General features: G+C 50.5%; 1 protein-coding gene across 1 annotated transcript in view; it reads right to left on the bottom strand.

The window, feature by feature from the left end:
* Positions 1–2,421: 2,421 nt before the first annotated feature.
* The window catches only part of LOC306982579 (SH3 and multiple ankyrin repeat domains protein 2-like), a gene marked incomplete at its 5' end in the record, with an annotated part of 69,051 nt that continues 48,534 nt past the window's right edge, over positions 2,422–22,938 (bottom strand). The window contains 2 exons of the mRNA XM_079583044.1: positions 2,422–3,022; positions 20,333–22,880. Coding sequence (XP_079439170.1) covers positions 2,521–3,022; positions 20,333–22,880 — 3,050 coding nt within the window. The 3' untranslated portion in view covers positions 2,422–2,520. The remainder of the gene's footprint in view (positions 3,023–20,332; positions 22,881–22,938) is intronic.

Below are 22,938 nucleotides of genomic sequence, written 5' to 3'. Positions count from 1 at the left end.
AGAGTGAAGGGGCGGAGCCTCTGCGGCTGAGATGTGTGGTTTAATTTTGTCACAGACTAGCTCCAAAAATTCAAATATCTCCTTGTTTTTCGGGTTCTTGCTTTCAAAATAAAAGCTTTAATTGGTGGTGTTTTCGAAATAAAAGCCTTACTATTCTAATTATTTAAAAATGAAAGTCTTAAATGTGTGATGTGTTTTCAAAATAAAAGCGTCACCATTATGTTTTTTTTTTCAAAATAAAAGAGTCTAATTTGTGATGTGAAGTTTTAAATGTATTTTTATCTTTTGAAAATAAAAGCATTACATTTGCTGCGTCTTCAAAATAAAAGCATCGTGTGGAGTCACTTTCTGGATAAATCTCTGGTTCAAAGCGACAAAACGTCAGAGAATAAACATCGTAGAGAGTTTGGGATGTTTCTTTTAAGGAGGAAAGTTTGGTCAGTAAAGTATTTTTTTACTAATAACAAATGTATTAATGTGATCAAATAAAACCACACATTAAAGTCCATTCTTTAGATTTTGTTGCTGAAAATATCTGCAGTTTTGTGCTTTTTTATGCTTAAAATCCTGTCCCTGTTTCACCGGCAGCTTCACGACCGAAGTGAAGAGTCAGACTCAGAGCGGAGCCTCCCCAGGTCTTTATCCAGAAAAAACACCACATTACAGTGTTTAAACGCAGACTCCGCCCCCTGAACTCTGCTTTCGGCACAGACGTCTCCGCCCGGGGCTCCGTGAAAAGGCGGGACGTGGCGTTTTTCCTCCGACACAAAGTGAAAAGCAAAAAAAACAAAAAAAAAACAAAAAGGGTGTAGGTTCTATTCCAAAGCGCCCCCTAGAGGTGGATGTAAATATAACTGCGGCGGCTCTACGTGAAGAAATATTCTCTGAACAAATCTACAAAGATAGAAAAGAGCAGTGACCAGCGCAGCTCAGCGGGGCCACGGGGTCAGTCCGGGCCAGATCCAGGGCCAGGTCCAGGGTCAGTCCGGGCCAGATCCAGGGCCAGGTCCAGGGTCAGTCCGGGCCAGATCCAGGGCCAGGTCCAGGGTCAGTCCGGGCCAGATACAGGGCCAGGTCCAGGGTCAGTCCGGGTTAGATCCAGGGTTAGATCCAGGGTTAGATCCAGGTTCAGATCCAGGTTCAGATCCAGGTTCAGATCCAGGTTCAGGAGAGTTAAATCCCGGGTTAGTCCGAGCGGAGGCCGGAGAAACACTCGTCACAAAAAGCAGTGAAGTCCAGTGACGTTTTGAGCCCGAATCTCGGTTTCGTCCGGGTTTAGATCCACAACGAGTCCCGGTTTAGTCCAGGGCGAGTCCCGGGGACAGGACCAGGCGTAGTCCGGGCGTAGGTCTGGAGGGTCAGTCCGACTCGAAAGGCCCAAAGCGGCTCAGCGTCTGCAGGAACAGGCTCCAGGGCGAGGCTGAGGTCCAGGGTTAGTCCAGGTTTGTATCCAGGGAGGAGCCGCCACCAGAGGGGTCCGGGAACTGAAGCCCGATCCGGGAAACGGAGCCCGATCCGGGAAACCGAGCCCGATCCGGGAAACAGAGCCCGATCCGGGAACTGAAGCCCGATCCGGGAAACCGAGCCCGATCCGGGAAACGGAGCCCGATCCGGGAACTGAAGCCCGATCCGGGAAACGGAGCCAGATCCGGGAAACGGAGCCCGATCCGGGAAACGGAGCCCGATCCGGGAAACGGAGCCCGATCCAGGAAACGGAGCCAGATCCGGGAAATAGTAATAGTCACGCAACATCATTATTTCCCAATAAATTTAAATGTACTGTACTGTCAAATGCATTGTCAACCAGGCCAGGGCTTTACCGATAATCCAGCTCAGTCGAAGCGTAAATCGCTGTTTAATAAAAGTATCTCGTGGGTCGAGCTGGGCGATATATCGAGGAAGACGATCACTCTCTTCTTATGTAGAGCCCCTGACATTTTGGGGAAAAAAGTTCTGAAATTCAAAAATTGCCATTTTTAGGAGCCTATAAATCCAAAACTTTACAATCTGGCACATTTCTGATGTTTGGTCCTGGACATATGTTTGGTGGACATGGCATAAACCAAAGTGTGGCCGTTTACATGTTTCCATTCCTGAGCTACAGCTCTTTAAAAGTGCTCACAAACACAAAAAGCACCCGGGGGCAGAAACGGTGGGAAGGTTCTGAGGATTCGGTTGATTTTGGGAATGACTGAACTCGTTGTAGTTGAGAAAGTCCTTAAAAACATTGGGATATTCCTGTTGTCGCCCAGCCCGACCCACAGGTTTAGCGGCGCCTGAAGAATGGCTTTCATTTTGGCCCGACCTAAATCTGTAACGTCCTGCTGAAACCCTGAGATGGCGCCGCAGCCCCGATGGTAAAGCGACGCCCCTGTCCCGGACGAGCCGCAGACGAAGCTGAAACCTGTGTCTGTGCTTTGGCAGCTGGCGCGCCCCCTGGTGGCAGCAGCAGCGGTGGTGTCTCTATCTATCCTTTGGCAGCTGGAGCGCCCCCTGGTGGCAGCAGCAGCGGTGGCGTCTCTATCTGTCCTGCAGCAGCTTGAGCGCCCTCTCGATGTTCATGCGGTGGCCCACCCTGGTCACGCCCAGGTCGATCAGGTCGTCCTTCTGCAGCGACGGCAGGTGCGCGCCCTCGATCTCGTTGTCCAGGAAGGCGTCCCGGTGCTCGCCCAGGTTCAGCGAGTCCAGCCAGTCGGCCACGTCGTGCTTGCTCCACAGCTCCACGGGCTTGGAGGCGAAGGGCTTCCCGGACGCCGCCACGGCCTGCATCAGCGCGAGCGGCGAGGGCGAGCGCGAGGAGCCGCCGCAGGACGAGCTGAGGCTGTAGGCGCCCTGGGAGAAGACCTCGGTGAGCGTGGGCGAGGCCGAGGGCGGCAGCGAGGAGCAGGGCGTGAGCGAGGCGCAGTCCGGGGGCGTGCAGGGCGGCAGCGGCGAGTGGGGGGAGTGCGGGTGGGACGGGAGGGAGGAGGGCGGCGTGGGGGAGGCGCCCGAACGCATCCCCGAGTCGTCCGTGGCAGCGGCTCTGCGGAGGAGAGAGAGAGGTCAGATTAAAACATCACAGGTTTAAAGGTCCTGCATCATCTGGAGCTTTAATCCACGTGGTTTTGCTTCTGAAAAACACCCGAGGGTTTTGTCTTCCCTCAGTTCAATCCTCCTGAATCCTGCTCTATTTCTGTTGTAAGAAAGAAATAAACCCTGCAGAGAAAAGAGCCTCTGAACAGACGTGATGTTTACAGCTGTGAAGAAGGAGCTCTTTCTAACCTGCTCTGGACACGCCTGCTCTTTTTCTTACCTAACGATGATGTCACAAAGAAACGCTGCCAGAGTTACAGAACTTTATTCAACCTTCCTAAAGAAGAGGCCACTACAGTAAAGTTGTATGAGCAGAGAGAGGGGGCGGAGTTAACTGAATCGAAGCATCGTGTCATCCGGGTTTGAAAAATACCTCCAGAAAATACTTATGTTTATCACAAAAATGTGTACTCCATAGTGGCAGAGGAACAATATATCAAATAAATGCCTAAACTTTACTTCAGGACGGCTAAAATAACAGGATCCTTTAAGAAAAGAGGTGGAAAAAGAGAGTTCTCCAAGTCCTGGCCTGATCTTGGACTTCGATCAGAAGAACCTCATCTGTCAGAAAGAACTGTTTATCTTTCAGTGACTTCTTTGGCTTCAGCCTCGGTCCTGCACATCCTAAACCCATGTGTGACGCCTCCTGCCTGCTCTCATAAAGAATGAGCAAAAATAATGCAAAATGGGGCAAAATCATAAAAAGAATTGTAACGGGACAACAGCATCAAACTACAATATCTTCTTTTTTACCAGTAGAGCCTAAACTTAGCTCATTTAGCTCATTTCGTTTTTATATTGTTGAGTGTCTAATCGTGTCCACCAGAGGGCGCCACATGCACACAGGCTGAATGTGCAGATCTGACTTGCAGGGACTTTCTTTAATGATGAACCAAACACAGCACACGAAGGTCACGGCAAACCCACACGCGTGTGCTCCGGCCTCTGCGGGGTTTCTGAGGTCAAAGTCAATCATCCACTCCCTGATTCCAAAACGCTTCACTTCTGCGTCTCCTCCTTCACTGGAGCGGACTAACTCTCCGTCGTGACCTCCCGAAGAGAGGGGGTGTGGGGGGGGGGAGCAGATGGGGGGAACAGCCCGAGGGGGAAGTGAACAGCTCAGGCCTCGCCAAAACAAAAGTGGGTCAGTCTCTGAACGGAGACACAGAAGTGGGACAGTGTGGAGGATCTGTACTTCCTGTTCAGCCAGAGCGCTCTTATTCTCCGCTCTTTATACTGAAGACATGGGCGGGACTTAGGACGAGCAGCCAGTCAGAGGGCGGGACAAAGGCGGAGCCAAGAAAACAAACATGGCGGCGCAGAAGTGGCTCGGAGAAGCGTCCGCTAAACCATCAGCATGAGACGTTTCTGTGACGTCTCTGCAAAGTCTCCGAGACCTGGTGGACACAAGTCTTTGAGGTCTCCTTGGTGTCCAGCAGGAGGACAAACCCTCGGAGACCTCTGAGACCTCAGAGACCTCTGAGGTCTCAGAGGTCTCAGAGGTCTCCGAGGTCTCAGAGGTCTCCGAGGTCTCCGAGGTCTCCGAGGTCTCAGAGGTCTCAGAGGTCTCAGAGGTCTCAGAGGTCTCAGAGGTCTCAGAGGTCTCAGAGGTCTCAGAGGTCTCAGAGGTCTCAGAGGTCTCTGAGGTCTCAGAGGTCTCAGAGGTCTCAGAGGTCTCCGAGGTCTCTGAGGTCTCAGAGGTCTCAGAGGTCTCAGAGGTCTCAGAGGTCTCTGAGGTCTCAGAGGTCTCAGAGGTCTCAGAGGTCTCAGAGGTCTCAGAGGTCTCAGAGGTCTCAGAGGTCTCTGAGGTCTCTGAGGTCTCTGAGGTCTCAGAGGTCTCAGAGGTCTCAGAGGTCTCAGAGGTCTCTGAGGTCTCAGAGGTCTCAGAGGTCTCAGAGGTCTCAGAGGTCTCTGAGGTCTCTGAGGTCTCTGAGGTCTCTGAGGTCTCTGAGGTCTCTGAGGTCTCTGAGGTCTCAGAGGTCTCAGAGTTCTCTGAGACCTCGGAGAAAAGTAGAACTAATCAAAACGCAGCAGAGGAAGAAGCACCAACCAAAGAGAAGTCATATTTATGCACATTTGGAAAGTCGTTTCTCTTCCTCATCACCATCATCATCATCATCATCATCATCACCATCATCACCATCATCATCACCATCATCATCATCACCATCATCACCATCATCATCACCATCATCATCATCACCATCATCACCATCACCATCATCACCATCATCATCACCATCATCATCATCATCATCATCATCATCATCATCATCATCACCATCATCACCATCATCATCATCATCATCACTGTCACTTCTCTCCTTCATCGTTTGCATAAATATGTGATTATCGTTTTGAGGATAATCGACCAATCAGAGACAGTTTCGGGACTTACGGCTCAGCAGCGGCTGTTTCCACGGCGACGGCGTGACGGACAGATGGAGACGGACACAGGACATGGTTTAATGACACATGAAACACACACAGTGACATCATCATGTTCCTACAGATGCACTCTCTCCCCTCCACTGTCTCACCCACACAACACTGCGTCTCAGAGGAAGTACTTTTCATAATAAACAAAGACGTTTTTACTTTTATATCGTTTAAATCCAAACCAGTGTATCCTCTAAACATGTGTGTGAAACTTTTAAATAAATATTCCTCAAAGTAAAGATTTTGACGGACTTCCTGTAAAGTAAAGATGAAGTAAAGTAACTGACTCATTCTCCTAAAATGACGTCAAAAACCTGCTGTAAAGATGTTGTGTTTTTTGACCCACTCCGCGATCACTGGAGGATTCCGTGACCCGACCCACCCCTCCTAAACACTACGGCCCCACGCGCGTGTGTGAGCACTGTATTAGTCTGAAGTGATTTGGTGTTTTGCTGATGTGAAACACTTAGCGTGGCTGTAATCGCCGCCGCGCAGCCTTTTGTCAAAGCGCTCGGTGGAATTACGGAGAATCAGTCCAATTACCGCTGCTCTCCCAGAGACGGAGCTCCCGCCGGCTCCGCTTTACTCTGTGCTTTTGTTTCCCACAGACCGGGTTTGGAAAGTCTTAAATACTGGAGTCCGGTTAATCCTCTGAGGCCGCACAGATTACCGAGGCCGGAGTCGGGGCCAAATCTCCTCATCATCAGCCACGCTCATTGTTACGGTTTTCCTGGACAAACCGCGGAGCGAAGAGGAACCGGGTCTGACGTCTCTGCACAAACTGTCCCTGAAACTAAAACACATGCAGAAGCCATCCAGGAAATCACTGTTATTCTTTATATTTATTCTTTGAAAGGCTTTGGAGCCATGGATCGGAGAAAAGGGGCGGCGCCCACGGGAGCTCCCCGAATAAAGTGAACACTTTCACTTCCTTATTGCACACGTACTTACAACTGTTGCCGTGCCGACCGTGTTATGTCAATGTGAGATGAGTCAAACTGATCTTTACCTTAATCTACAGCAGGAACCAGATGTTTACATACACTTTAGAAAAGACACATGTGATTTTTCTCACTGTCTCAAATTCCAGAAGAATGAGAGATAGACTTTTCTACACTGTTTTACTGTGTGTGTAGCCACCTTCTGTGCCTATGCCTGTGTCTTTGGGTCATTGTCCGTTTTCAGACCCATTTCCCCCGAGCTTTAACTTCCTCCAATATTAGAGTTCTTTCTTCATGATCAATTTAGTGAAGTGCACCAGCCCCTCTCCCACAGTATGATGCTGCCCCCTCCCCCACAGCATGATGCTGCCCCTCCCCCACAGCATGATGCTGCCCCTCCCCCACAGCATGATGCTGCCCCCCTCCCCCACAGCATGATGCTGCCCCTCCCCCACAGCATGATGCTGCCCCCCTGTATGTGTTCTCCTGGTGGTCTCTCTCCTGGTGTTCTGGAGTCAGAGTTCCCTCTCAGCCCATGTCGGGTCAGGACTTGTTTCTGGATAAACAGGTTCAGGATCTTCTCCAGGTCAAGGATGAACCAGACGGGGCTTTAACAAACTGTTTAAAGGCTAATGTTTTTATAAAGTGTGTGTAAACATCTGGTTCCTGCTGTTTGTCACTTCCAGCAGCTCAAACATTCAAATAACAATAACATTTCTTCATTACACTGCGTTTCCACTTAATCCGACCAGGATCAAACATCTTCTCAGAGTTGTAACGTTCCAGTTTGTGAACATGCCATAAAATCACTGCTTCACTGAAACAAAGTGATAATGATACGACTGATGTCATCCCTCTAAAGAAGTCATGTATTGTAAAGCATTAAAGCTGCCATAAACATGGAAATGACTTCATTAAATGACATATAATAAAGTGTATGATAGTAATGAGTATGACCCATGTGAAGGATTTAAACCCTACATGTCTTTGCACCGGTCCGTCTGAGCCTGTATCATTCATGTTTAGGGACACGTTTACAGCACGAGGCCTATTTTTATCTCAGACCCGTGAGTGCAGCCCGTGTTCACGCGTGTTGATGCGTGTGGAGAAACACTCTCCCCTTCCCTGTCTCTGCTCCACTTTGTCCTCGCTGAAGGCTCAGACCCAAGGCGGCCTTACGTAACCGTGGCCTAGAAACGCTCCAGAGGCACGTGACCGGAATCACGTGACCGGCATCACGTGACCGGAATCACGTGACCGGAATCACGTGACCGGAATCACGTGACCAGAATACACCGTAAAACTGAATTTTACGATGTACGGTCATGCATCGCCATAGCAACGCCTGACACAGCTGAGTCAGATAAAGGCGTCATTAGTGACTGACAGGAACGTATGAGATGGATTTAGTGTTTGCTAAATGTTTGTAGAGGAGAGTGAGCAGCTAGGTTAGCTACTGTTAATAACATATGAGCTTTACATTTCTATTGGAAACGGTTAAGGCGATTCATCATTTTCAGACGTACATAAAATGATCCTGCATTGAAGCATCTTTGTCTGGATTAGTAAAGTCAAACATAAAAGTTTGAGTTGGGGCCCAGGTGTGAGCGACTCCACCGCAGCTGTTTCCATAAACAGTTGAGCTGGTTGAGCTAGCTAGCTTTAGCTTCAGGTTAAACCTTGTAAAAGGTAAATAACTCCTGCCCACGAGTGGCGCATATCGGTGTTTCCTTCCAGGGAAAAGTGTTTCCGGGTTAGTCCTGTTGTGTTGTGATTCTGTGCTGATGTTGTGTCGTTGAGCCTGACTGAGATCCTCGCAGCAGCGAGAGGCTCATTATTACTATTACAGTAACACTGTAAAGTATTTGTACAGCAGTGATACTGTGTATTACTATTACAGTAACACCGTAAAGTATTTGTACAGCAGTGATACTGTAGGGCCTTCACTGCATTTCCCAGAATCCTTTGTGACAGTGCAGTATTTCTCTGTCATTGTAATTAGATATTACAGTAAACTCGTGTTATAAATGAACCGTTACACTTTTACCCTGAACTGCCCTGAACGAACACCAGAGTCAGCTCGACAGAGGAGAAACATCTGCCCGACAGAGGAGAAACATCTGCCCGACAGAGGAGAAACATCTGCTCTACAGTCACTGAACATGATCTGTGCCGCAGTTACATGTTCAAAGCCTAAATATCAGTCCTTTAGTCATTACTGCAAAAGGTCCGCTTGAAACACGTCCTTTTGTCCTTGATTTGAGTCGAGATATTTACACTTGCATGAAGATATAATCACTGCACTCAAAACTACACAAACAATCGTAATGTACTTGAAATAAAACTGTCGCCTCATTCACAGATTTATTGGAAACTCAGATCAAAGACAGAAGGAATTATTCCAAGATGACTTTTGCAGTCATGACGAAGGGACTGGTGTTCACACGTATGAGACGATGTTCAGGAGGATGAGGCCGGTTTATGAACAAACAGGCTGAGGAAAAAGACAGTCCCGTCATAGAACAGTAAATGTTTATCTCCTGGACGTATCTTCTGGATCCCTCACAGACACTACAGCCCCCCCTGCGCCTCTCTCCTCGTCCCCTCTCTGTTTCCATGGTAACTGCATCTCCCTGCGACAAAGCCACAAACTCTGAATCTGAAAAACAGGCGTCCACACGCATGACGCACCGGCCCCTAAAACACCAGGTGACCTGTCCGCGAAGAGTCCCAAAAGCATCTGCCAATACAGCGAAAACACAACTATCATGAGCTCAGGGAACCGAGAGGAGGCACCTGCCCAAACTAACCACTCACCAACACCAAAGTGAGGAACAGTGAACTACAGCTTCACTCAGGGGTTCCCAAAGTGAGGAACAGTAACTACAGCCTCACTCAGGGGTTCCCAAAGTGAGGAACAGTAACTACAGCCTCACTCAGGGGTTCCCAAAGTGAGGAACAGTGACTACAGCCTCACTCAGGGCTTCCCAAAGTGAGGAACAGTGACTACAGCCTCACTCAGGGGTTCTCAAAGTGAGGAACAGTGACTACAGCCTCACTCAGGGGTTCCCAAAGTGAGGAACAGTAACTACAGCCTCACTCAGGGGTTCTCAAAGTGAGGAACAGTGACTACAGCCTCACTCAGGGGTTCCCAAAGTGAGGAACAGTGACTACAGCCTCACTCAGGGGTTCTCAAAGTGAGGAACAGTAACTACAGCCTCACTCAGGGGTTCTCAAAGTGAGGAACAGTGACTACAGCCTCACTCAGGGGTTCCCAAAGTGAGGAACAGCAACTACAGCCTCACTCAGGGGTTCTCAAAGTGAGGAACAGTGACTACAGCCTCACTCAGGGGTTCCCAAAGTGAGGAACAGTAACTACAGCCTCACTCAGGGGTTCTCAAAGTGAGGAACAGTAACTACAGCCTCACTCAGGGGTTCCCAAAGTGAGGAACAGTAACTACAGCCTCACTCAGGGGTTCTCAAAGTGAGGAACAGTGACTACAGCCTCACTCAGGGGTTCTCAAAGTGAGGAACAGTAACTACAGCCTCACTCAGGGGTTCCCAAAGTGAGGAACAGTGACTACAGCCTCACTCAGGGGTTCTCAAAGTGAGGAACAGTGACTACAGCCTCACTCAGGGGTTCTCAAAGTGAGGAACAGTGACTACAGCCTCACTCAGGGGTTCCCAAAGTGAGGAACAGTGACTACAGCCTCACTCAGGGGTTCTCAAAGTGAGGAACAGTGACTACAGCCTCACTCAGGGGTTCTTAAAGTGAGGAACAGTGACTACAGCCTCACTCAGGGGTTCTCAAAGTGAGGAACAGTGACTACAGCCTCACTCAGGGGTTCCCAAAGTGAGGAACAGTAACTACAGCCTCACTCAGGGGTTCCCAAAGTGAGGAACAGTGACTACAGCGTCACTCAGGGGTTCCCAAAGTGAGGAACAGTAACTACAGCCTCACGCAGGGGTTCCCAAAGTGAGGAACAGTGACTACAGCGTCACTCAGGGGTTCCCAAAGTGAGGAACAGTAACTACAGCCTCACTCAGGGGTTCCCAAAGTGAGGAACAGTAACTACAGCCTCACTCAGGGGTTCCCAAAGTGAGGAACAGTAACTACAGTCTCACTCAGGGGTTCCCAAAGTGAGGAACAGTAACTACAGCCTCACTCAGGGCTTCCCAAAGTGAGGAACAGTAACTACAGCTTCACTCAGGGGTTCCCAAAGTGAGGGTCTGAAGATGAGACAAGGTTTTGTACATTTCAGAAACGCTAAGAACATTTAACAGAAGTGACGAGCATCAGGTCACATTTTGTGGACAGTGAACGGTAACAACGACATTTACACTGAAGCAGGGGAGGCAAGTTTGCATCATGAAGGGCCGATTTTCATCATCGCCAAAACACCGAGGGCCGAACCTCACCATTGTAGCCTAAAGTTAAGAACCATTTTCTACAAATGCCAGTGTTTTACATCAGTGGTTCTAAAGTGGTCCGGCTCCGAGACCCGCATTACCTTAACGACCAGCTGCGAAATAAAAATCAACTACAATTTGTAATATATCATATAAAATATTGTATTTACCACTCCTGTTTTATTGAACAAGCCGTAGATTTGCTTTTAAGACATCAAAACAACCCAATAATATGAATTTAAACAGACTCCAGTGTGTTTCTGTGTAGTTTCAGATGGAAAATGTTGAAAAGAAAGTTCCCTGTAAGCTCACAAGCTCCTTCTGAGTCCCCGACCCACCCGTTGAGAATCACTGTTTTTACATTATGACCAAGTGGGATGTTCTGCAAAGACATTTAAAGGGGCTAGATGCAAGTTCGTCATTTTATACTCACTACTGCCCCCTCAAGTCTAATGTGTAACTGCACCTTCTGTATTAAGCTCGTGCATGACGACAATTCGGACCCAAATTAACACCTTTTCAAGTGACAGTGCAGGATTTCAGAGGCCGTTGTGGTGAACAGGTCTGAGCTCACTCTACATTCTACATGTCTGGAACATGTGGGGGGAGGAAAATACATAATTTTAACATGTTTAAACTCTGTATAGTCCCTTTAAATAATACACTATAAAGACACTATCTCTCACATTTTACTTTAACAATGATTTTATCCCTTATTTGCATAATAATATTTCTAAAAATCATTTTGAGGGCCAGAGGTTCTGTGCTGGTGGGCCGGATTTGGCCCCCGGGCCTGACGTTGCCGACCCCTGACCTAAAGACTCTCACGTCAGTCGCACCTGCAGACTCAAACTTACAATGTTTGTACGTTCTTTATCCAGGGATTTGCTTAAGATCTCGTTCTTGATTGATTGAGTTTTGAACGTCAAAAAACAAGGAAAAATGTCATGTTTAACAGATTTCTTTCCACTTAAAAAGAGCTTATTTCAAAGCTAAACAAAACGTCCCAGGTCCGTCTGAAAAAGTCTGAACAAATCAACAAAATAAAACCATGAAATTAAACCTGGCTCCATTTATTATTTAGACTTTGCTGCTGAAAACACGAGACATTTGGGGCGTTTTTAGGCAAACGTTCTTATTTATGTAAAAACATAAAACGACAGAATAAATGTTTTCCTCATATTTAAAAGCTTCAAATGAAATCTGTCCATTTGAAACATCTGACCTGCTTTCGTTCTGCTTTAGTCCCAGTTCAGACTCAGCGTCGGAGCTCCTGTTTGGACATTTTGATTTGAACTCTGAGTCTTAATAAAACCTGCTGCACAAAGGTCGGTTTAAGCAGCTCCGCCTCCTCCTCCCGGTGCATCCGTGTGATCATCACGAGGAGGAGCCGGAGTGAATGTGGAGCACCATCTGCTCTGACCCTGAAGCCTCAAAGAACCAGGACTGGACCAGCAGAGCATGTGATATTCATGAGTGTCGCTCCAAATGCCTCAGCTCCACCATGAAGAGCTGAGGAACACCGTCTACACCGAGGACCTGCTACACCGAGGACCGTCTACACCGAGGACCGTCTACACCGAGGACCTGCTACACCGAGGACCGTCTACACCGAAGACCTGCTACACCGAGGACCGTCTACACCGAGGACCTGCTACACCGAGGACCGTCTACACCGAGGACCTGCTACACCGAGGACCGTCTACACCGAGGACCGTCTACACCGAAGACCTGCTACACCGAGGACCTGCTACACCGAGGACCTGCTACACCGAGGACCGTCTACACCGAGGACCGTCTACACCGAGGACCGTCTACACCGAGGACCGTCTACACCGAGGACCGTCTACACCGAGGACCTGCTACACCGAGGACCTGATCCGGAGGTCACAGATCACTGAAGGAAACCTGAGGAACACCGTCTACACCGAGGACCGTCTACACCGAGGACCTGCTACACCGAGGACCTGCTACACCGAGGACCTGCTACACCGAGGACCTGCTACACCGAGGACCGTCTACACCGAGGACCGTCCACACCGAGGACCGTCTACACCGAGGACCTGCTACACCGAGGACCTGCTACACCGAGGACCTGCTACACCGAGGACCGTCTACACCGAGGACCGTCTACACCGAGGACCGTCTACACCGAGGACCTGCTACACCGAGGACCTGCTACACCGAGGACCGTCTACACCGAGGACCTGCTACACCGAGGACCTGCTACACCGAGGACCGTCTACACCGAGGACCTGCTACACCGAGGACCGTCCACACCGAGGACCGTCTACACCGAGGACCTGCTACACCGAGGACCTGCTACACCGAGGACCGTCTACACCGAGGACCGTCTACACCGAGGACCGTCTACACCGAGGACCGTCTACACCGAGGACCGTCTACACCGAGGACCTGCTACACCGAGGACCTGCTACACCGAGGACCGTCTACACCGAGGACCTGCTACACCGAGGACCTGCTACACCGAGGACCGTCTACACCGAGGACCGTCTACACCGAGGACCGTCTACACCGAGGACCGTCTACACCGAGGACCTGCTACACCGAGGACCGTCTACACCGAGGACCTGCTACACCGAGGACCGTCTACACCGAGGACCTGCTACACCGAGGACCGTCTACACCGAGGACCGTCTACACCGAGGACCGTCTACACCGAGGACCTGCTACACCGAGGACCTGCTACACCGAGGACCTGCTACACCGAGGACCGTCTACACCGAGGACCTGCTACACCGAGGACCTGATACACCGAGGACCTGCTACACCGAGGACCTGCTACACCGAGGACCTGCTACACCGAGGACCGTCTACACCGAGGACCGTCTACACCGAGGACCTGCTACACCGAGGACCTGCTACACCGAGGACCTGCTACACCGAGGACCTGCTACACCGAGGACCTGCTACACCGAGGACCGTCTACACCGAGGACCTGCTACACCGAGGACCTGCTACACCGAGGACCTGCTACACCGAGGACCTGCTACACCGAGGACCTGCTACACCGAGGACCTGCTACACCGAGGACCGTCTACACCGAGGACCGTCTACACCGAGGACCGTCTACACCGAGGACCGTCTACACCGAGGACCGTCTACACCGAGGACCGTCTACACCGAGGACCGTCTACACCAGGGGTGCCCAAAGTGGGGCCCGCGGGCCAAATTTGGCCCGCCGGAACAATTAGCTTGGCCCGCCAGAGGGTGACCTACTTTTGCGCCGCATCTGGTTAATAACTCTCTGTCCCGTTCATTCTCAATGGCAAATATGGATGCAGTTCACTTTTTGTCCACCAGCGTCAAATTGGGGGCGCTGTTTCACTCCTTTCGCAAAGTTTGGGAAACACTGTTCTGGTGTCTTGGTGTTTATCAATCACAGAGCGTCGTAGCATCAACTTTCCCATTTTTCCACCTTTTTTTTTGCAAAAATCGTTGACATCTATGACTTATAAAAGAATTTATGCTGAACTGACACTTTCAAAATGATAAAATATGGCATTTTCTTTGACTTAAAGAAATGAATGATTTTGCTCTATATTGCTACAATAATTGATTGATAATTGTTCTACTAAAACTAGGCTTTTGTAGCATGTTTAACCCCTTAACTCCCACCTGAACCAAGCACATTTTCTCCAGTTTGGCTTTACCCCAGTCCTAAAGCTTCTGGGAAGAAGCTGTGAAAATAGCAACAAAACTGAGACAAAAACAATGATGGAAATGTGACAAAAAAGTGAGAAATCATTGACAAAAAAGTGACGAAAAATTGATGAAAAAGTGGCAAAAATGCGACAAAAATGACAAAATAATGACATAAAAGTTACAAAAATGAGTTGAATACCCAGCAAAAAAATGATGGAAAAAGATCCTCTCGGAAAAAATAAAGTAACTGTTATTATTTGCAGTTATATGTTTCACGCTTGACATCGCCGTGTTTGGCCCGCGACCCACAGGCACTTTTTCATTTTGGCCCTCGGAGACAAAAAGTTTGGGCACCCCTGGTCTACACCGAGGACCTGCTACACCGAGGACCGTCTACACCGAGGACCTGCTACACCGAGGACCTGCTACACCGAGGACCGTCTACACCGAGGACCGTCTACACCGAGGACCTGCTACACCGAGGACCTGCTACACCGAGGACCTGCTACACCGAGGACCTGCTACACCGAGGACCGTCTACACCGAGGACCTGCTACACCGAGGACCTGCTACACCGAGGACCTGCTACACCGAGGACCGTCTAAACCGAGGACCTGATCCGGAGGTCACAGATCACTGAAGGAAACGGACCTGAGTAGGAGGTCACAGATCACTGAAGGAAACCTGAGAAACACCGTCTACACCGAGGACCTGAGCAGGAGGTCACAGATCACTGAAGGAAACCTGAGGAACACCATCTACACCGAGGACCGTCTACACCGAGGACCTGCTACACCGAGGACCTGATCCGGAGGTCACAGATCCCTGAAGGAAACTGGTCAAACGGAAAGGACAAACTGAAGTCACAGAGGCAGGAGATGGAGTGTGTGGATGGAGGTGCAGATGGAGGTGTAGATGGAGGTGTAGATGGAGGTGAAGATGGAGGTGTAGATGGAGGTGTAGATGGAGGTGTAGATGGAGGTGTAGATGGAGGTGAAGATGGAGTGTGCAGATGTAGGTGTAGATGGAGTGTGTAGATGGAGGTGTAGATGGAGGTGAGACCTACCTGTGCGGCTGCAGGACACGGGGCACATGCAGAAGAATGAGGTGGAGCAGACCACACAGAATGGACCTGAGCGTGAGGACACACAGTCTGGAGGGAGACGAGAAGATGAAATGACGAGACAGGAGTGAACAGAGAGGAACATGCAGAACCGCCGTCCTACACAAAACTACAGGAGTGAACAGAGAGGAACATGCAGAACCAGAACCGCAGTGTGTGAACCTGCTGATCCAGACCCGTCCTACACAAAACCACAGGAGTGAACAGAGAGGAACATGCAGAAGCAGAACCGCAGTGTGTGAACCTGCTGATCCAGACCCGTCCCACACAAAACTACAGGAGTGAACAGAGAGGAACATGGAGAACCAGAACCACAGTGTGTGAACCTGCTGATCCAGACCCGTCCCACACAAAACTACAGGAGTGAACAGAGAGGAACATGCAGAAGCAGAACCACAGTGTGTGAACCTGCTGATCCAGACCCGTCCTACACAAAACTACAACCTTTAAAGGCCCTGCTCTTCACTAAACAAAGAGTTCTCCCTGAACTTTGACTCATCCAAAGGAAATCTCAACGACCTGGAGTTTTTGTTCGTGTGAATCTGAACTTTTCCCTTCGTGGCCTCACATTAAACACGTCAGAAGAAAAACTGTAACGAAATCATTTTGATCTTTTTGTCCTGACGTGACAATGACGAGCTAAGAACAGCTCTTAAACAGGACGATTTATGAGTTCACGTTAATGAGATGATGAGCAGGACTGAACCTCTTCCCACCCGCCTGAACCAAATGCCTTCTGTCCTCTTTGTTCATTATATCGGTCTGTGTAACGCCTCATTTGAAAGCTAAGACCCACAAAACTGATCTTTTTCCTCACGTTGTTGCTGTGTTGTGTCACCTTTTTATGTTTTTTTTTAGTTTAGAGCTTAGAGTTTTTGTAACATTTTTGTTGAATTTTTGTAATTTTTTTGTTGAATTTTTGTCACTTTTTTGTTGATTTTTTGTCATTTTTTGTTGAATTTTTGTCATTTTTTTGTTGAATTTTTGTCATTTTTTGCTGAATTTTTGTCATATTTTTGTTGAATTTTTGTCATTTTTTGCTGAATTTTTGTCATTTTTTTGTTGAATTTTTGTCACTTTTTTGTTGAATTTTTGTCACTTTTTTGTTGAATTTTTGTCCCTTTTTTGTTGAATTTTTGTCACTTTTTTGTTGAATTTTTGTCCCTTTTTTGTTGAATTTTTGTCCCTTTTTTGTTGAATTTTTGTCCCTTTTTTGTTGATTTTTTGTCATTTTTTGTTGAATTTTTGTCACTTTTTTGTTGAATTTTTGTCATTTTTTTGTTGAATTTTTGTCATTTTTTTGTTGATTTTTTGTCATTTTTTGTTGAATTTTTGTCTTTTTTTTGTTGAATTTTTGTCATTTTTTTGTAGAATTTTTGTCACTTTTTTTTTGAATTTTTGTCATTTTTTGCTGAATTTTTGTCATATTTTTGTTGAATTTTTGTTATTATTTTTTTTTGAATTTTTGTCACTATTTTGTTAAGTTTTTGTTGAATTTTTTTTGAATTTTTGTCACTTTTTTTTTTGTCACTTTTTTGTCGCGTTTACATCCTTGTTTTCTTCTCATGTTTTCTGGCTGTTTTGGTGCTTTTTTCCCAAGAAGCTTTTTGATTGGGGTAAAGCCAAACTGGAGAAAATGGGATCGGTTCAGGTGGGAGTTAAGAGGTTAAAGGAGCTGTCGAGAACATCACTGCAGTGAACAGCAGACAGAGCCGAGGGAGATGCGGCTCTTTCTGCAGACGACTTTTAAACCTCTTTCACTAAAGAAACAGTGACAGAGAAACAGGAGGAGACGGTGACATGGCCGTCGCCCACTGCTCCTGACGGGTCATGCACAGAGACACATTTAACACAATAAACCTTCACCTGGACATTCGTCTGCATGAGGATTTCATTCAAAACTACTGACGTTTCAAAGAATTCTTTCCTGGAGAAGTTTGTCATAAACACGTCAACGAAAACTGAGGAACAACAAAATCATCAATGGTTATTCTGGATTAAAGGCTCCATGAAGCCGGGACGAAGTAAACAGAGAAACCGTCCAGGAAATGTCTCTGACTGAAGGTCTTTTCTGTCTCGCACGATTTGATCCGTCTGATACGAACAGTCACTGTGCTACGAGCTACAACCCACGACGAGCTACGACTCATATTAACCTCTTAACTCCCGCCTGAACCGAGAGCATTTTCTCCAGTTCAGCTTTACCCAAATCCTGTAGGCCAGTGTAACGCCTCATTTGAAAGCTAAGACCTACAAAACTCATCTAAATGGATCCTTTTCCTCATCAGATTTTTGGGGGGTTTTTCAACTAATTTTTGAAACATTTTTGTAGTTTTTTTGTCAAATAGTAAATTTTTTGTCACTTTTTGTCACATGTTCATCATTTTTGTGTCAATTTTTTGTCATTTTTTGTAAATTTTTTCGTCATTTTTTGTGACATTTTTGCCACTTTTACATCATTTTTTCGTCATTTTTTTTGTCCCTTTTTGTCAATTTTTGTGACATTTTAGACATTTTTTCATATTTTTTTTGTCAAATTTTTGTCTACGTTTTCTCACTTTTTTTGTCACATCTTCATCATTGTTTTCGTCTCAGTTCGGTTGCTATTTTCTCACCTTTCTTCCAGAAGCTTTTGGATTGGGGTAAAGCCAAACTGGAGAAAATGTGCCCGGTTCAGGTGGGAGTTAAGGGGTTAAGGGACAGTCTCAGGGTGAGCCTCGTCTCACTGCAGCCGACTCTGCATTTTACAGGACTTTCCCTGCACTTTCCTGCAGAAATAACCCCGGCTGACGCGCGGCGCTCGCCTCCGACGCGCGACGCTCGCGAAGTTCTCCCGGAGTTTATCGATGCCGGACACGTCGGAGGCATTAAACAAGCCGAGTTAAGTCAAATCTAATGCTTTAATGCTCAAATACTATAGAAGATTTAACATTTAATCAAACAGATGAAAGAGAATTTGACCAAACGGGAAACTTGTGAGAAACATGGTGAACTTCAGCTGAACTTGTTTTACACCAGAACTCTGGTAATTTGGATTCATTTCCAGTAGAATGTGTTTGTTGTCAGTATTGACATTGAAGGATTGATTTTGAATGCTTCCCTTTAACGGGGCCGGTGGTTTAACTGGAGACTGCGGAGTAAAGATCCCAGAGCGAGTCCCTCAGGCCTGACTCTGACGAACGATGGGACTCATGTAAAATGCAGTGAGCGCTGAATCTTTGATGGAGCTTTTTATTCACTCTCATTCCGACGATGTGACGTTAAAAATCCATGAGGCAGGTGCACGGTCCATCAAAGCGCCGTCGCACTCGGCAGCGCGGGATTCCATCGCTCTGAAGGAGGTTATGAACCGCGCGCTGCTTCAGACGCAGGAAAGAAACTCTGCGGAAGGACTTCAGGAAAACATGTCCAGAACTGATCCCTGAACATGTTTGTGAGTCTGAACTGCAGCTTTTACTCTATCGGGTTATTGAAAATAAAAAATAAAAGGAAAAAGTGGCATCGAAGTTAGATATTCATTTGAGCAGGCATCGATGCTCCGACGTGCACGGTTGTCCCTCCTCCTCCTGCTCCTCCTCCTGCTCCTCCTCCTGATCCTCCTCCTGCTCCTCCTCCTGCTCCTCCTCCTGCTCCTCCTCCTGCTCCTCCTCCTGCTCCTCCTCCTGCTCCTCCTCCTGCTCCTCCTCCTGCTCCACTGTCAGAGCGCAGGGAAGGAACGAACCTGCAGCTGCGCCTAAACTTCAGCCAGAGCTGAAAGCACTCACTTAAACCCAAATAAAACTCTAAAGTAAGTGCACCCACGGTGGAAGTGTAGGATCTGACTACAGCACAAACGTTAGCTTAGCCTCTGCTTCATCAGCTGATGTTCTGTGGAGCTCCTGGACAGTGATGGGCGTGGCCTCTGAGTTCTGTTAAAGTGGGCGTGGCCTCTGAGTTATGTTAAAGTGGGCGTGTGATGAAGCTCACCTGGTCCTGAGGGCGTGGCCTCTGAGTTCTGTTAAAGTGGGCGTGTGATGAAGCTCACCTGGTCCTGAGGGCGTGGCCTCTGAGTTCTGTTAAAGTGGGCGTGTGATGAAGCTCACCTGGTCCTGAGGGCGTGGCCTCTGAGTTCTGTTAAAGTGGGCGTGTGATGAAGCTCACCTGGTCCTGAGGGCGTGGCCTCTCAGTTCTGTTAAAGTGGGCGTGTGATGAAGCTCACCTGGTCCTGAGGGCGCGGCGTCTCAGTTATGTTAAAGTGGGCGTGGCCTCTCAGTTACGTTAAAGTGGGCGTGTGATGAAGCTCACCTGGTCCTGAGGGCGTGGCCTCTGAGTTATGTTAAAGTGGGCGTGGCCTCTGAGTTATGTTAAAGTGGGCGTGGCCTCTGAGTTATGTTAAAGTGGGCGTGGCCTCTGAGTTATGTTAAAGTGGGCGTGGCCTCTGAGTTACATTAAAGTGGGCGTGTGATGAAGCTCACCTGGTCCCGAAGGCGTGGCCTCTGAGTTATGTTAAAGTGGGCGTGTGATGAAGCTCACCTGGTCCCGAAGGCGTGGCCTCTGAGTTATGTTAAAGTGGGCGTGTGATGAAGCTCACCTGGTCCTGAGGGCGTGGCCTCTGAGTTATGTTAAAGTGGGCGTGTGATGAAGCTCACCTGGTCCCGAAGGCGTGGCCTCTGAGTTAAAGTGGGCGTGTGATGGAGCTCACCTGGTCCCGAAGGCGCGGCCTCCCGGCGGCGAGTCCAGGGCGTCCGGTTTGGGGCGGTTCATGTGCTGCAGGATGGAGCTCAGCTCCGTCATCACCGTGTTCTTGGCGTCCGGCGTTGAGGGCGGGCTGCGCAGCTCGGGCGCCTGCTCCCCCCACAGCTTAGAGCTGCGCTGAGTGGGCGTCCGTGGAGGCTCCGCCCCCGGGGCTGCGGGCGGCTGAGGAGCGCCGTAGCTCTCCGGAGGCTCCTCTATCAGCGCGTCGTGATACAGCGAGGTCCGGTTGATCACAGACTTCCCTTTGGGCTTGGGCGGGACGGGCGGGCGCTCCGCTAAGAAGGCGTGTCCGTCTGCGGCGGCGTAGAGACTCTCTAAGGCGCTGTCGCAGAAGCCGCCCTCGGACGACAGCGTGGAGATGCTGGACACGTTGCTGGTCGTCTCCATGTGCTGAGGGTCTCCGCTGCTGCGACTGTCCACCTCCTCGATGCCCGAGTCCCCGACCATGGACTCGGGCTCGGGCGGAGGCGGCGGGTACGAGGGCGGAGCGCTGGCAGAGGGCGGGTACGAGGGCGGCACGCTGTTGGACATCCTCTTATGGTGCTCGGTGACGGAGGGCGGGGCGTGGTGATGGTCGAGAGAGGGCGGGGCGTGGTGATGGTCGAGAGAGGGCGGGGCGTGGTGATGGTCGAGAGAGGGCGGGGCGTGGTGATGGTCGAGAGAGGGCGGGGCGTGGTGATGGTCGAGAGAGGGCGGGGCGTGGTGATGGTCGAGAGAGGGCGGGGCGTGGTGATGGTACGGCGGCAGAGGAGGCCCTCCGTTCCTCCGCTGCTGCTGGAGCATCTCGGCGTAGGCGCTCGCCTGATCCTCCGGGATGTCGATGCTGTTGGCGAACTCCAGCGGCGGCGGCAAAGGTTCAGAAAACTCAAAGTCTTCGTCGATGTCCACGGACGCCAGGGGGGGCGGAGGGATCCTGAACGGCAGCTTCACCGGCTCCTCCACAGACTCTCCCAGCCCGATGCTCCTGCGGCGGGACGGCGGGCGGGACAGCGGCGCCAGAGAGTTCTGCGCCTCCAGCTGACTCGGGTCCTTCAGCTCGGACGGCGTGTTGCTGTCCTCCGCCTCCTGAGCGCCGCTCGCCGCGTCGGTCGTGTGCACCATGAGCAGCCCGGCCGACTTGGGCTCCGCGACGTCGGGAGGCGCGCTCTTCCGCTCCTCCACGGCCTGATGCTGCCGCTCCTCCCGCGCCGAGTCCGTCTCGTATTTCTGCTCCGTCATCTGCCGCCGCAGCCCGCCGCGGCCCCGCCCCCTGGTGGTGGAGGAGATCTCGGCGAAGCTGGTCTCGATGCCGGAGCGCAGCTTGGTGTCGATGAACAGCGGCTGGTTGAGGTCGGGCTTGTGCTGCAGCGGCGGCAGCGACTGCGGCTCGTGCTTTGGCGTCTGCTGCGCCTGAGGCGGCTGTGGCTGATTCTGCGGGTGGTTCTGCTGCTCCTTCATGGCGCGGTCTCGCGCGGCGAGCGCTAAAGCTAAGGGCGAGTTGGGGTCGAGCGGTTTGCCCGTGACGGGGTGGAGGTAGGTTCCGTTGACGCGGTAGTGGCTCTTGGGCGACACTGGGAGGCTGGTGGGGCTGTCGAAGTTGGGACACTGCCCGGTCCGGGTGGACAGCGGCTCTCGTACCACCGTGGGCTCCGGCGAGTTAAAGTCCGTCATGTTCCCGCTGCCCACCGCCTGCCCCGCGTTAGACGGCGCCAGGATCCGCCGCAGCCGCTCGTCGCTGCTGAACATGCCCTCGTCGATGGACTTGGACTGGCGAAGGCGCGGCGTGGGCGGCAGGTCGTCGTCGCCGATGTCGATGGACTGGAAGGCGATGGAGTTCTTTTTGGCCTGGAGCCGTTTGGCCCGGTCCCGCACGGCGCCCGCGATGGCGGCGGCGAAGGGGTTAGCGCCCGAGTCGTCCGGCCGCAGCCCGCCGCTGTGGGCCGGCGGGTGCTCGGGCGTGGTGGGCTCGATCTCCATGCTGCTGCCCTGACTGCTCTTCCCGCTGCTGCTGGTGGACGGCTCTTTGATGATGATGGTGGGGATGGGGATGGACGAGCACGTGCGCTCCACGGGGGTGGTCGGCGTGGAGACGGAGGGGCTGGGCGGGGCGTGGCACGTCTTCTCGGGGCTGTCCTCTACGTTGGACTGCTTCACTAACATGCCCTTCCTCCGCGCGGGCTTGGCCGGGATGTACAGCGTCTTGTTCCCGACCTCGGAGTACGGGTTCTCGGGCACCGGCGCTCGCCCCCGCGTCCTGGTGCTCTCGAACTGCTCCGAGCTCTGCCGGAAGTACCCGCGCCGCAGCGTGCCCACGTCGCGGCTGATGGTGGTGACGGCGTTGGAGTTCTGCGCCCGCGCCATGGCGTAGCTCCGCGAGGCCGGCCCGGAGTTATATCCCGGCGGCGAAGGCGGGGAGATGGCGGGCGGCGGCGGGATGTCCTCCGACGTGTCCGGCATCGATAAACTCCGGGAGAACTTCAGCAGCGGCGGCGTGAGGAAACCCAGCTTCTCGTCCTCTGGAAACAAAGAGAAGGTCAGAGGTCAGCGCCTTCACTTACGGGTTTCAGCGAGGAG

The sequence above is a fragment of the Gobius niger genome (assembly GCF_951799975.1).
Source record: "Gobius niger genome assembly, contig: SCAFFOLD_48, whole genome shotgun sequence".
In the NCBI taxonomy this organism is placed as follows: domain Eukaryota; kingdom Metazoa; phylum Chordata; class Actinopteri; order Gobiiformes; family Gobiidae; genus Gobius; species Gobius niger.
Note: the sequence above shows the minus strand (reverse complement) of the source record. Positions and strands in the feature narration are given on the sequence as shown.